At 55.5% G+C, this 14,404-nt stretch overlaps 2 protein-coding genes across 2 annotated transcripts; one reads left to right on the top strand and one right to left on the bottom strand.

Moving 5' to 3' along the window:
• Positions 1-8,344, bottom strand: ZMAT5 (zinc finger matrin-type 5). Its single transcript, XM_029049628.2, has 6 exons — positions 8,256-8,344; positions 2,399-2,596; positions 1,669-1,731; positions 650-730; positions 340-460; positions 1-196 (listed from the first exon to the last, which is right to left on the bottom strand). The coding sequence occupies exons 2-6, from the start codon at positions 2,523-2,525 to the stop codon at positions 67-69; spliced, it is 522 nt and encodes a 173-aa protein (XP_028905461.1). The 5' UTR covers positions 2,526-2,596; positions 8,256-8,344; the 3' UTR covers positions 1-66.
• Positions 8,345-10,674: 2,330 nt separating this feature from the next.
• LOC100088975 (cytochrome b-c1 complex subunit 9) lies at positions 10,675-14,148 on the top strand. Its single transcript, XM_029049222.2, has 2 exons — positions 10,675-10,879; positions 13,913-14,148. Exons 1-2 carry the CDS (start codon positions 10,730-10,732, stop codon positions 13,952-13,954), a joined length of 192 nt encoding a protein of 63 aa, XP_028905055.1. The 5' UTR covers positions 10,675-10,729; the 3' UTR covers positions 13,955-14,148.
• Positions 14,149-14,404: the final 256 nt, after the last annotated feature.

Below are 14,404 nucleotides of genomic sequence, written 5' to 3'. Positions count from 1 at the left end.
TGACTTGACCGCAGGACGCTCGGTTCGCTCGATTCTTTATTGACAAGTGGGGCCCGGTGGGCCGCGTCAGCCCCACTGGGCGCCGGACTGTAGGGCCCAGCCCCCCGGGGGAGGGGCCCGCAAGGAGGGGGGCAGCTCTTGGACGGGGGGCCACCCCGGCGGGTACTGGAAGACGCTGGATTTCGCCGACAGAGCCCTGGCGGGGAAGGGTGCGCGGGGGAGAGCCGGTCAGTCGACGCGACGGCGGCTCCGGTCCTCCCCCGCGGACACCCTCGCCCCGAGAAGGTGTGGCCGCCCTCCCTCCCTCCCTCCCTCCCCGTCAGCGCCGGTCGTCCGTACCCGCTGCTCTGGGCCGCGCTGAGCCGCGAGGCCCGCCTCTCCAGCCACTCTTCGATCCCGGCCTCGGGCCCGTCCGCGCCGTCCAGCTGCTGCTGCTGCTGCTCCCGGGAACGCCTCTCTTCTGTCGGCGCCGGGAGACCGGATGACGGTAAACGCGCCGCCCCCCCCCCCCCCCCCCCCCGCGCGCAGCCCCGCCCTCCCCTGGGGGGGGGGTGTCACCCGCCGACCCCTGTGCTCGGCACGCGGTCGGCACCCCCGTAACGAGATGGATCGACGGGAAGATGGGTCCCCGCGGCGGGCCCCGGCTCACCGTGCACTTGGGCGCTCAGCCTCTCCAGATCCCGCTCTGTCAGGTGGGAGAATCTGCAGTTGGAACCAAAGTCACACTGGCCTGGAACGACAGCGTGGGTCGGTCGGCCCCGGCGGAGGTGATCGTTATGGATGACGTTGGTGTTTTAGCGCTTACTATGTGCCGACCACTCTTCTAAGCGCTGGGGGAGGTATAAGGTCTGTCCCACGTGAGGCTCGAAGTCTTAATCCCCATCTTAATCCCCAACTGAGGCCCAGAGAAGTGGAAGTGGTTTGCCCCAGGTCACCCGGCAGACAGGTGGGGGAGCCGGCATTAGAACCCACGCCCTCCGACTCCCAAGCCGGTGCTCTTTCCACTAAGCCGTGCTGCTCTGCCGATCCCCATCTTACAGAGGAGGAAACTGAGACTCAGGGAGGTTCAGTGACTCCGCCGAGGTCACCCAGCTCGGGGCAGAGCTGGGACTCCGAGACGCCCCGGCCCGAGCCCTTTCCACGAGACCCCGGGACCCCCACGAGACCTGGCCCCCGGCCTCCATCCCCTCCCCGACAAGTCCCCCGCGGTAGCCCCGCCGGCCTTCGGACAAGCCTGCCGGCGCGAGAGGCGACGTTATCCCATTTCCTGACCCGGACCCATCCCCGACCCGGCCCGGCGCTGGCGGCCGTATTTACCGAGCTCCCCCTTGGCCTACCGCTCTTCAAGGTGCCTGGGAAGGCTTCCCCTCGAGACTGTAAGCTCACTGTGGGCAGGGAATGTGTCTATTATTATATTGTGCTCTCCTGAGCGCTTAAAACAGTGCTCTGCACACAGTAAGCACTTATTGCCAGCGAGTGAACGAATGAAAGCGACCTGTCCCTTGCCCACAAGAAGCCGCTGCCCTAACGCGGAGGGGCAGAGCCGAAAACGTTCCCGGTGGGGGGGGGGGGGGTGGATTTGGAGAATCCGAGGCCCCGCCGAATCGAGGGTCGTACAAGGGTGCGGAGGGTGGGCGACGGTCCGATCCCAAATCCCCGGCTCCTCACCCGTCTGGAGAAACTTCCGGCAGGGCCTCTTGTTCTGCTCTTCCACCAGGACGGCGGCCGCGTCTGTGGGAGACGGGGGGAGACAGAGGTGGCCGAGGGCAGGACGGAGGGAAAAAGAGTGGGGGACGGGAGGGCATCGTTCCCCTCGGAACCCGCCATCCCAAGGGGGAGGGAGAACGGGGAGGAGATCCCCATTTGACAGATGAGGAGACCGAGTCGAGGAGACTCGACCGGGGTCGCCCGGCAGGCGGCCGCGTGGGCAGGGCCGGTCCTCGGCGCATCCCGTTCCGGCGGCGTGGCGGAGGACGGGTGGGCGGAGGTGGAGAGATTCCGTCTGCCACCCAACCGGCCTCGCGGGGGGGAGCCGGCCTCGTCGCAACCGTCCCCCCGAGCTGGCACCGGCAGATGCCGGGGAGGGAGGCGCCCCTCGCCCGGGCGGCGGGGGGGCGGGGAGACGTTTGGCGGAGAGGGAGGAGCCGGCTTCCCTCCCGCTTGCTGCACGCGCCTAAGTGCTCGATACACCCCACTGGCCGATTACTATCTGTCGAGCGCCAACCGAGCGCAGAGTAGAGTACGGTCCTGTCAACCCCTCGAGGAGTTCCCGGTCCCGTTGGGGAAAGGGTCTGTTTTCCGGAGCGGCCCCCCCGACTCTGAGCGAGCGACCGAGCGCGGGGCACCGCGCGAAACGCTCGGGAGGGCCGCCCCCTGCCCTCGGAGCCCAGGGACCCACCTCGGAACCGGTCGAACCAGCCTTTCTTGGCTCGGAGGTGCTGCACGCCGTTCAGGTGCTTCTTGCGGTTGTGGAGGTTGTCTTGGAAGGAGCGGTCGCAGTAATCGCAGAAGTATCTCTTCCCCATGGCGGGGCCGCGGGGGTGGACGGCAGGGGCCCCCCGCCCGCCCTACTCGACGGTCCCCCACCGGGCACGGCCTGAGGAACAAAGGAGAGGGAGGGAGAGTGGTTAGAACCCCTGACGCTCAATCCTTGCCTAACCCTAAAGGCCCCGGTTGGGTCTCGCGCCGACCCTGCTTTTTGGGTTAATGACTGTGGTATTTGTTAATTGACAATAATCACCATGATGATAATCATGGTATTGGTCAAGCGCTTACTGCGTGCCAGGCATTGTACTAAGCACTGGAGTGGACTCAAGCAAATCGGGTTTCAACGATAATAATAATAGTAATCATGGAATTGGTCAAGCGTTTACTACGTGCCAGGCACTGTACTAAGCCCTGGAGTGGACTCGAGCCAATCGGGTTTCAATGACAGGAATGATAATAATCATGGTATTGGTCAAGCGTTTACTATGTGCCAGGCACTGTACTAAGCACTGGAGTGGATTCAAGCCAGTCGGGTTTTAATGATAATACAGATAATAATCATGGCATTTGTTAAGCGCTTACTGTGTGCCGGGCACTATACTAAGCATTGGGGTGGACACAAGCAAATGGGCTTTTAATGATCATTCATTCATTCATTCAATGGTATTTATTGAGCGCTTACTATGTGCAGAGCACTGTGCTAAGCGCTTGGAATGGACAGATCGGTAACAGAAGCCAATCGGGTTTTAATGATAATAATAATGAGAATAATCATGGAATTGGTCAAGCCTTTACTACGTGCCAGGCATTGTACTAAGCACTGGAGTGGATTCAAGCCTTCGGGTTTTAATGATAATAATGATAATAATAATCACGGTATCGGTCAAGCATTTACTATGTGCCAAGCACTGTACTAAGCACTAGGGTGGATTCAAGCCAATCGGGTTTTAATGATAATAATGATAATAATCATGGTATTGGTCAGGCATTTACTATATGCCAAGCACCGAGGTGGATACAAGCCAATCGAGTTGGACAGAGTCCCTGTCCCGCGTGGGGCTCACGGCCTCCATCCTTTTCCAGATGAGATAACTGAGGCCAGGGAAGTAAAGTGACTTCCCCAAGGTCACACAGCAGACGAGCGAATTAGAATCAGAGAAGCAGCGTGGCTCAGTGGAAAGAGCACGGGCTTTGGAGTCAGAGGTCATGAGTTCAAATCCCAGCTCCGCCACTTGTCAGCTGGGTGACTCTGGGCAAGTCACTTAACTTCTCGGTGCCTCAGTTACCTCATCTGTAAAATGGGGATTAAGACTGTGAGCCCCACGTGGGACGACCTGATTCCCTTGTGTCTACCCCAGCGCTTAGAACAGTGCTCGGCACATAGCAAGCGCATAACAAATACCAACATCATTATTATTTAGAACCCGGCACCTTCTGACTCCCAGGCCCGGGCTCTCTCTGCTAAATCTCCCAAGGGCCTAGTACAGTCATCGGCTGATGGATGGACGGATGGATTTCGCCCACTCGACGAGGAGGAGCAGCCTCGGGAAAAGAGACGGCAGAGGGGCTTCAAAACGGAGGCTGAGCCGTCCCCCCGTCGGCCCCGAGACGAGGGCGTCCGACAGATGGGATCCGGCATCGCTAAGAGGCCGTCTTGCCAATAAACTGACGGGAATCGAAACGAAATCGTAAAAGATGAAACCCGAATGCGGAACCAAGCCGTTGCCGGCTGGGGGGCTGCGGGGGCGCGAGGCACCTAAGCCCCGGCTCCACCGGACGCCGAGACCCCCCGGCCTCGGACCCCCGGCCGGGGGTTGACGCCTCTCGGCTTGAGGCGAGAAGCCTTCCCTGATTATCGGAGTCCCTCGGGACCTTAGTGCAGTGCTCCGCACATAGTAAGTGCTCAATAAATAACCATCACGGTGATGTTTGTTAAGCGCTTACTATGTGCCAGGGACTACACCGAGTGCTCGGATTGATACAGCACGGGCCTGCGAGTCGGAAGGACCTGGGTTCTAATCCTCCGGCCCCGCCACCTCTCCGCCGTGTGACACTGGGCAAGGCAATTAACTTCTCTGGGCCTCGGTCTCCCCACCTGGAAAACAGGGATGGAGACTGGGAGCCCCACGGGGGACACGAGCGGCATCCAACCTGGCATCTACCCCGGCGCTTAGCACAGTGGCAGAAGCCCGGGCTTGGGAGTCGGAGGGCATGGGTTCGAATCCCGGCTCCGCCACCTGTCTGCTGGGTGACCTCGGGGAAGCCATTTAACCTTTCAGTGCCTCGGTTAGCTCACCTGCAAAATGGGGATAAGGACTGTGGACTCCACATGGGACAATCTGACTACCCTGTATCTACCCCAGTGCTTAGAACAGTGCCTGGCACACAGTAGGCACTTAAATACCGTAATTATTATTATTACAGTACGTGGCACATAAAAAACGCTTAATTATTATCATTATTACAATAATTATTATTGCTTCCCTAGAAGGCTACCCCCTCCCCACATTTTTTACAACTATATTTGTTGAGCGCTTGCTCTGTGCCAGGCCGTCCGCTAAGCACTGGGTTGGATACAAACCAAGCAAGTTGGACCCAGTCCCTGTTCCACGTGGGGCTCGCCGCCTTAACCCCCACTTTACAGACGAGGAAATTAAGGCCCAGAGACGTGAAGTGACCCGCCCCAGGTCGCACAGCAGACGGGCGGTGGAGCTGGAAGTAGAACCCAGGTCCTCCTAACTCCCGGGCCCGGGATCCATCCACTAGGCCAGGCTGTATCAATCCGAGCACTTAATAATCACGTTGGTATCTGTTAAGCGCTTACTCTGTGCAGAGCACCGTACTAAGCGCTGGGGGAGATACAGGGTCATCAGGTGGTCCCACTTCGGGCTCCCGGTCTTCATCCCCAGTTTACAGATGAGGTAACTGAGGCGCAGAGAAGTGAAGCGACTTGCCCACATGTAGCGCCTGGCACATAGTAAGCGCTTAACAAATACCACCATTACTATTTACTGAGCACTCGTTCATTCGATCGGATTTACTGAGCGCTTACTGTGTGCGGAGCGCTGTACTAAGCGCTGGGAACGGACCATTCGGCAACAGAGAGGGACGATCCCTGCCCAACGACGGGCTCCCGGTCTAAAAGGGGGAGAGAGGCAACAACACAAAACAAGTAATAATAATGTTGGTATCTGTTAAGCGCTTACTATGTGCCGAGCGCCGTTCTAAGCGCTGGGGGAGATACAGGGTCATCGGGTCGTCCCACGTGAGGCTCCCAGTCAATCCCCATTTTCCCGATGAGGGAACTGAGGCCCAGAGAAGCGAAGTGACTCGCCCACAGTCGCACGGCTGACAAGCGGCAGAGCCGGGATTCGAACTCATGATCTCTGACTCAAGATTGATCAAGAGAACCATAGATATATATTCGTCATTAATGAAATAGAGAGAGTAATAAATAATATAGAGAAATATCCACACGTGCTGGGGGAAGGGGAATGGAGAGGGGAGGAGGGAAGGGAGGGCTCAGCACTCACTTTGTGCAGAGCACTGAACTAAGGGTTTGAGGGACTACAATAATCAGGGAAGGCTCCCTGGAGGAGAAAAGGCAATGGATTTACCCTTCTGGCGGAATAATCCTGGGTTTCGAGGGGTGGTTTCCTCCTTCCCTTTTAGAGCCTGATCCAATTTGAACCCCTCCCCTCCACACGAAGTGAGAATTCACTGATAAAGGCCCTGCGAACAAGGGAAAATTCACACTCTCCTCTTTGTGATCCAGGTGTCACCCAAAAACCGCCCAGGGCAGGGACCTGGAAGTCAAAACCAAAGAGGCAGTGCCATCTCCTAGAAAGAGCCCCGGCCTAGGAGTCCGAGGATCTGGGTTCTAATGCCGCCTCCGCCGCAGCGTGGCCAGTAGAAGCGGCGTGGCTCAGTGGAAAGAGCACGGGCTTTGGAGTCAGAGGTCATGGGTTCGAATCCCAGCTCCGCCACTTGTCGGCTGTGTGACTGTGGGCGAGTCACTTAACTTCTCTGTGCCTCAGTTCCCTCATCTGTAAAATGGGGATTAAAACTGTGAGCCCGTGGGACAACCTGATTCCCTTGTGTCTACCCCAGCGCTTAGAACAGTGCTCTGCACCTAGTAAGCACTTCACAAATACCATTATTATTCCAATAAATGGGGATTCAAAAATATTAGCCTCATGGGGGACAATCTAATGACCCTGTATCTCCCCCAGCGCTTAAAACAGTGCTCTGCACATGGTAAGCGCTTCACAAATACCCTCATTATTATTTTTATTATTATTAAGTGCTTAACCAATACCACCATTATTATTATTGGAGAAGCAGCGTGGCTCAGTGGAAAGAGCACGGGCTTTGGAGTCAGGGCTCATGAGTTCGAATCCCAGCTCTGCCACTTGTCGGCTGTGTGACTGTGGGCGAGTCACTTAACTTCTCTGTGCCTCAGTTCCCTCATCTGTAAAATGGGGATTAAGACTGTGAGCCCCACGTGGGACAACCTGATTCCCCTATGTCTACCCCAGCGCTTAGAACAGTGCTCGGCACATAGTAAGCGCTTAACAAATACCAACATTATTATTATTATCAAGTGCTTAACAAATACTGCCATTAAGTGCCTAGCAAATACCACTATTATTATTGTTATTAAGCGCTTAAATACCATTATTATTAAGCGCTTAACAAATACCACCATTATTATTATTATTAAGTGCATAACAAATACCACCATTATTATTAAGTGCTTAACAAATACCACTATTATATTAAGCGCTTAACAAGTACTGCCATTATTAAGTGCTTAGCAAATACCACTATCATTATTATATTAAGCGCTTAAACAACACCACCATTATTATTAAGCGCTTAACAAATACCACCATTATTACTATTAAGCGCTTAACAAATACCACCATTATTACTATTAAGCACTTAACAAACACCATCATTATTACCATTAAGCGCTTAACCAATACTATTATTATTATTAAGCGCTTAACCAATACCACCATTATTAAGTGCTTAAGCAATACCACTATTATATTAAGCGCTTAACCAATACCACCATTATTATTATATTAAGCGCTTAACCAATACCACCATTATTATATTAAGCGCTTAACCAATACCACTATTATTATTATACTAAGCGCTTAACCAATACCACTATTAATATTATTATATTAAGCGCTTAACCAATACCACTATTATTAAGCGCTTAACAAATACCACAGAAGCAGCGTGGCTCAGTGGAAAGAGCCCGGGCTTTGGAGTCAGAGGTCATGAGTTCGAATCCCAGCTCTGCCACTTGTCAGCTGGGTGACTGGGGGCGAGTCCACTTCACTTCTCGGGGCCTCAGTGACCTCATCTGCAAAATGGGGATGAAGCCTGTGAGCCCCACGTGGGACAACCTGATGCCCCTGTGTCTCCCCCAGCGCTTAGAACAGTGCTCCGCACATAGTAAGCGCTTCACAAACACCAACATTATTATTATTATTCTATTAAGCGCTTAACCAATACCACCATTATTATTCTATTAAGCGCTTAACGAATACCACCATTATTATTAAGCGCTTAACCAATACCATTATTATTATATTAAGCGCTTAGGCAACCCCACCATTATTTTTATTAAGCGCTCAACCCACAGCACCATTATTTTTATTACTCTTATTATTTGGGCAAGTGTGCGGCTGCGGATGGCATCTGTTAGGCGCCTAGCGGGTGGCGAGCCCCGAGCGCCTCGGTTCCCTCACCCGTCCGAGGGGGATGAGGCCTGTGGGCTCCGAGCGCGCAGCGTTTGGCAGAGAGTGTGGGGGCCGGCCCCCGTTTTCCGGAGGCCTCGTCCGCGGTCTCCCCGGCCGCCCGGGGGCGGGATCAGAACCCAGGTCCTTGTGACGGCCAGACCCGGCCCGGGCTCCGCGGGGGGAGGCTACCTGCACGGCCGGGACCGGCCCACCGCCACGACGCCCTTCGCCTCGGGCCTCACGTGTCTCTCTGCCCCAGGCTCCCGGGCGTCTCTCTCCTCGGGGTCACGTGTCTCTCTCCTCGGGGCTCACGTGCGTCTCTCAGGCGTCACGCGTCTCTCTCCCCTCAGGGCTCACGTGTCTCTCTCCCCCAGGCTCCCGGGCGTCTCTCTCCTCGGGGCTCACGTGCGTCTCTCAGGCGTCACGCGTCTGTCTCCTCGGGGTCACGTGTCTCTCTCCTCGGGCCTCACGTGTCTCTCCCCCAGGCTCCCGGGCGTCTCTCCCCTCGGGGTCACGTGTCTCTCTCCTCGGGGCTCACGTGCGTCTCAGGCGTGAGTCACGCGTCTCTCTCCTCGGGCCTCACGTGTCTCTCCTCAGGGCTCACGTGTCTCTCTCCCCAAGGCTCCCGGGCGTCTCTCTCCTCGGGGTCACGTGTCTCAGGCGTCACGCGTCTCTCTCCTCGGGGTCACGTGTCTCTCAGGCGTCACGCGTCTCTCCCCCCTCAGGGCTCACGCGTCTCTCTCCCCTCAAGGGGTCACGTGTCTCTCCTCAGAGGTCACCTGTCCCACGGCTCAGGCGTCACGCGCTTCCCTCAGGGCTCACGCGCCGCTCCCCTCAGGCGTCCCGCGCCTCCCTCCCGCACTGCCTGCTGGGACTCGTAGTCCTTCCCTCCCCGCCGCCGAGGCCTCAGCGAGCCTCATTCATTCATCAATCCATCCATCCATCCATCCATCCATCCATCCATCCAATCGTATTTCCTGAGCGTTTACTATCTGTAGAGCACTGGACTAAATACCGGGCGTCACGTGCCTCCCTCCCGCACTGCCTGCTGGGACTCGTAGCCCTTCCCGCCCCGCGACAGAGGCCTCTGAGAGCCTCATTCATTCATTCATCCATTCATCCAATCGTATTTCCTGAGCGTTTACTATATGCAGAGCGCTGGACTAAATACCCGGCGTCACGCGCCGCTCCCCTCAGACGTCACGCGCCTCCCTCCCGCACTGCCTGCTGGGACTCATTCATTCATTCAATAGTATTTATTGAGCGCTTACTGTGTGCAGAGCACCGTGTTAAGCGCTTGGAATGAACAAGTCGGCAACAGATAGAGACGGTCCCTGCCGTTTGACGGGCTTACGGTCTAATCGGGGGAGACGAACAGACGAGAACGATGGCAATAAATAGAGTCGAGGGGAAGAACATCTCATAAAAAACCATGGCAACTAAATAGAATCAAGTCCTTCCCTCCCCGCGACAATGGCCTCTGAGAGCCTCATTCAATCATTCATCCATCCAATCATATTTCCTGAGCGTTTACTATGTGCAGAGCACTGGGCTAAGTACTCGGCTTAGACAATTCGGCCACAGAGACCATCCCTGCCCAACGAGGGGCTCAGTCTTTTAGACTGCCTAAAAATCTAGTCTAAGAGACTAGAGAAGCAGCAGGGCTCAGTGGCAAGAGCCCGGGCTTGGGAGTCAGAGGTCATGGGTTCAAATCCCCACTTGGCCACTTGTCAGCTGTGTGACTGTGGGCAAGTCACTTCACTTCTCTGGGCCTCAGTTCCCTCATCTGTAAAATGGGGATTAAGACTGTGAGCCCCATGTAGGACAACCTGATTACCCTGTGTGTCCCCCAGCGCTTAGAACTGTGCTCTGCACATAGTAAGCGCTTAACAAATACCAACATTATTATTATTATTAACAAACACCAACATTATCGTTATTATTAACTCAATATCGCTGCCTGTTTCCGGAGATCCTTGGGAGACTACGATACCCACCAGGCCTTGCGAGCGTTCGAAGAGCTCGCGAGGAAGAGGGTCGGCGCAGGCGCAGAACGGGGGGGGCAGACACAGAGGGGAAGGGGGGCGTCGGCGCAGGCGCAGAGCAGGAGGAGAGCGGGAGGAGGGAAGCAGGCGCCGAGCAGAAGGAGGGGGGCGTCGGCGCAGGCACAAAGCGGGGGGGGGAAGGGAGGGAACCGGCGCAGGCGCAGAGCGGGAGAAGAGGGCAGGCAGAGGGGAAGGGGCGGCGACGCATGCGCAGAGCGGGAGAGGCGGGGCAGGCACAGAGTGGGAGGGGCGTCGGCGCAGGCGCAGAGCGGGAGACGAGGGGCAGGCACAGAGCAGCGGGGCGGTCTCCGCAGAGCGGGTGGAGGGGGCGGGTCCGCGCAGGCGCCGAGGGGAAGCGGCGGGTGTGCGCAGGCGCCGAGGGGAAGCGGCGGGTGTGCGCAGGCGCAGAGCGCGGCTCCCCTTGGGCGTTGAGGCAAGATGGCGGGGGGCGAGCTGACGGGGCGTCTGTATTCGCTGCTGTTCCGCCGCACGTCCACCTTCGCCCTGACCATCGCCGTGGGCGTCCTGTTCTTCGAGCGCGCCTTCGACCAGGGCGGGGACGCCATCTACGAGCACCTCAACCAGGGGGTGAGGCCCGGGGCCGCCCGCCCGACCTTGGGCGGGTCACGGGGTCAGGGGGACCCAGTAAGCGCTCAATAAGTACGAATGAATGAACTGTACGGTTCCAAACGCTTAGACCAGTGCTCTGCACCCAGCAAGCGCTCCATACGATGGGAGGAATGAAGTGTCCATGGCAAGCGCTTAGGACAGTGCTCTGCACCCAGTAAGCGCTCAGTAAGTACGATGAGATGAATGAAGTGTCCATTGCAAGCGCTTAGGACAGTGCTCTGCACCCAGTAAGCGCTCCATACGATGGAAGGAATGAAGTGTCCATTGCAAGCGCTTAGGACAGTGCTCTGCACCCAGTAAGCGCGTAATAAGTACGATGAGATGAATGAAGTGTCCATTGCAAGCGCTTAGGACAGTGCTCTGCACTCAGTAAGTACGATGGGATGAATGAAGTGTCCATTCCAAGCGCTTAGGACAATGTTCTGCACATAGCTCTCAGTCAATGCGATGAGATGAAGTGTCCATTGCAAGCGCTTAGGACAGTGCTCTGCACCCAGTAAGCGCTCAATAAGTACGATGAGATGAATGAAGTGACCATTGCAAGCGCTTAGGACAGTGCTCTGCACCCAGTAAGCGCTCAGTAAGTACGATGGGATGAATGAAGTGGCCATTCCAAGCGCTTAGGACAATGTCCTGCACATAGTAAGCGCTCAGTCAATGCGATGAGATGAAGTGTCCATTGCAAGCGCTTAGGACAGTGCTCTGCACCCAGTAAGCGCTCAGTAAGTACGATGGGATGAATGAGCTGTCCATGGCCTCACTCTCCCCCTCCCCCCGCTAATAAAAACAACGGCCGCATTTCTTAGGCGCTCACTATGTGCCAAGCACTGCTCTAAGCGCTGGGGTAGGCGCTCATGCATCCCATCGTGCTTATTGAGCACTTACTGTGTGCAGAGCACTGGCCTAAGCGCTTGGAATGGACAATTCCTTCAATCGTATTTATGGAGCGCTTACTGTGTGCAGAGCACTGGACTGAGCGCTTGGAATATGCAATTCATTCACTCAACTGTTTTTATTGAGCACTTACTATGTGCAGAGCACTGTACTAAGCGCTTAGAGTGTACCATTCGGCCACACAGAGAGACAATCCCTGCCCGATGATGGGCTCACCGTCTAAAAGGGGGAGACAGCAAAACAAAACAAGTAGTCGGGCATCAGTAGCATCAAAATAGATATATAGAATCATAGAAATATACACATCATGAATAAAATAAATAGAGTAATAAATATGCACAAATAAACACAAGTGCTGTGGGGAGGGAAGGGTAGAGGAGAGGGAGGGAGTAGGGGGAAAGGGAGGGCTCAGTCTGGGAAGGCCTCCTGGAGGAGAGGAGCTCCGAGAAGGTAGAAGATAATCAGGTCGGACACTGTCCACGTTCCTCATGGGGCTCGCGGTCCTGATTCCCATTTTACAGATGAAGGAACTGAGGCGCAGAGAAGTGAAGCGACTTGCCCAAGGTCACACAGCTGACGAGCGGTGGATCTGGGACTAGAACCCACGACTTCTGACTCCCAGGCCCGGGCTCCTTCCACTAAGGACCTAGCACATTGGGTTTAATAATAATAATTCCGGCGTTTAACCGCTTACTGCACGCCAGGCACTTTACTAAGCGCTGAGGTGGATGGGAGCTAATCGGGGTTGGACACAGTCCTTGTCCCACGCGGAGCTCACAATCCCAATCCCTGTTTTACAGATGAGGAAACTGAGGCCCAGGGAAGTGACTCGCCCAAGGTCACAAAGCAGACAAGCGGCGGAGCGGGGATTAGAACCCATGTCCTTCTGACTCCCAGGCCCGGGCTCTACCCACTACACCGGCCTGTACTGAGTACACTCTTTGTACACAGTAAGCGTTCAATAAAGACGGTTAATAATAATACTAATAATAAGAAATACCTGTCATTCAGTCACATTTATTGAGCACTTACTATGTGCAGAGCACTGTACCAAGAACTTGGGAGAGTAGAGCAGAATTAGGGGACACGTCCCCAGAACAAGCTTACGCCAGGTTAAAAAAAGGACGAGGCGTTAAGCAGGGCAACTGGAAACTCCGCTTCGTGACCTTGGCGGCCAACTTATCAGTAATAATCATCGTGGCATGTATTAAGTGTATCTTTAAGTGCTAAATATTGGGTTAAGCGCTCAGGTAGATAAAAGAGGATCAGGTCAGATACAGTCTCCGTCCCACATAAGGTTCCCAATCCAAGGGGCGATGGAGAGCATCAACCAGAAAGAGTACTAAGTGCTTACTATGTGCTGTACACTACTAAGCACTTGGGAGAGAACAACGATTAGACCCCGAACAGGTATTTTAGCCCCAGTTTACAAATGAGAAAGCTGAGGCCCAGCAAATAATCGTGGTGTTCAAGTGCCAAGCACTGTTCTAAACACCGGGAGATAATTAGGCGGGACACAGTTTCCCACACGAGGCCTACGGTCTCATTAGGAGTGAGAGCAGATACTAGATCCCCACTTTACAGATGAGGTAACTGAGGCCAGATTAGTAAAGCCATTTGCCCCAGGCCCCCAGCAGACAGGTGGTGGAGCCGGGCTTGGCACCCAGATAATAATGTTGTTAGTATTTGTTAATCGCTTACTCTGTGCAGAGCACTGTTCTAAGCGCTGGGGGAGATACAGGGTCATCAGGTTGTCCCACGTGGGGCGCTCAGTTTTTTAATCCCCATTTTCCAGATGAGGTAACTGAGGCACAGAGAAGTGAAGTGACTGGCCCACAGTCACACAGCTGACAAGTGGCAGAGTTGGGAGTCGAACTCATGACCTCTGACTCCGAAGCCCAGGCTCTTTCCACCGAGCCACGCTGCTTCCCCACGTCTATCCACGTGTGTCTCCTTTTCGAGACCGTGAGCTCGTTGTGGGCAGGGAACGTGTCTTATCGTTCTATTGTCCTCTCCCAAGGGCTTAATACAGCGCTCCGCCCACAGTAAGCGCTCAATAAATACGACGGACTGACTGAGCCTCTCTTCCCCTTTCAGAAACTGTGGAAACACATCAAACACAAGTATGAGAGCGAATAGGAGCCGGAGCCACCGCGTCGCCGAGCCGCGGGCCCGGGCCCCACGGACCAGAGCCGGCCGCCCCCCGGCCACCGAGCCGACCTCGGCCGGGACGGCGGCCGGCGCGTTCGGCCCCGGCGGACTCCTGGCCGGCCCGCGATGGAAAGCCGGCCGGGGCGACACCGTCCCCCAATAAATGTCCGTTTTCTTCACGGCCCTGCCTCTGGTCTCGGTGCTTTTCCTCTCCCTCCGCTCCCCATCCACCAGCCTTGGGGTGCACCGTTCAGCTCTCTTCTCCCACTTCACCCCAGCTCGCACTCTTCTCCCCCTCTAGGCAGCCCCGTTGACGTCTCACGCCAGCAGGGTCACGTCCTGCCTGGATAGCCCTCCCTCGTGATATTTTTTTTAATGGTATTTGTCAAGTGTTTACTATGTGCCAGACACTGTTTTAAGCTCTTGGCTAGGTTCAAG

The sequence above is a fragment of the Ornithorhynchus anatinus genome, chromosome 21 (assembly GCF_004115215.2).
Source record: "Ornithorhynchus anatinus isolate Pmale09 chromosome 21, mOrnAna1.pri.v4, whole genome shotgun sequence".
In the NCBI taxonomy this organism is placed as follows: Eukaryota; Metazoa; Chordata; class Mammalia; order Monotremata; family Ornithorhynchidae; genus Ornithorhynchus; species Ornithorhynchus anatinus.
This window is presented reverse-complemented; position numbering and strand designations above follow the sequence as displayed.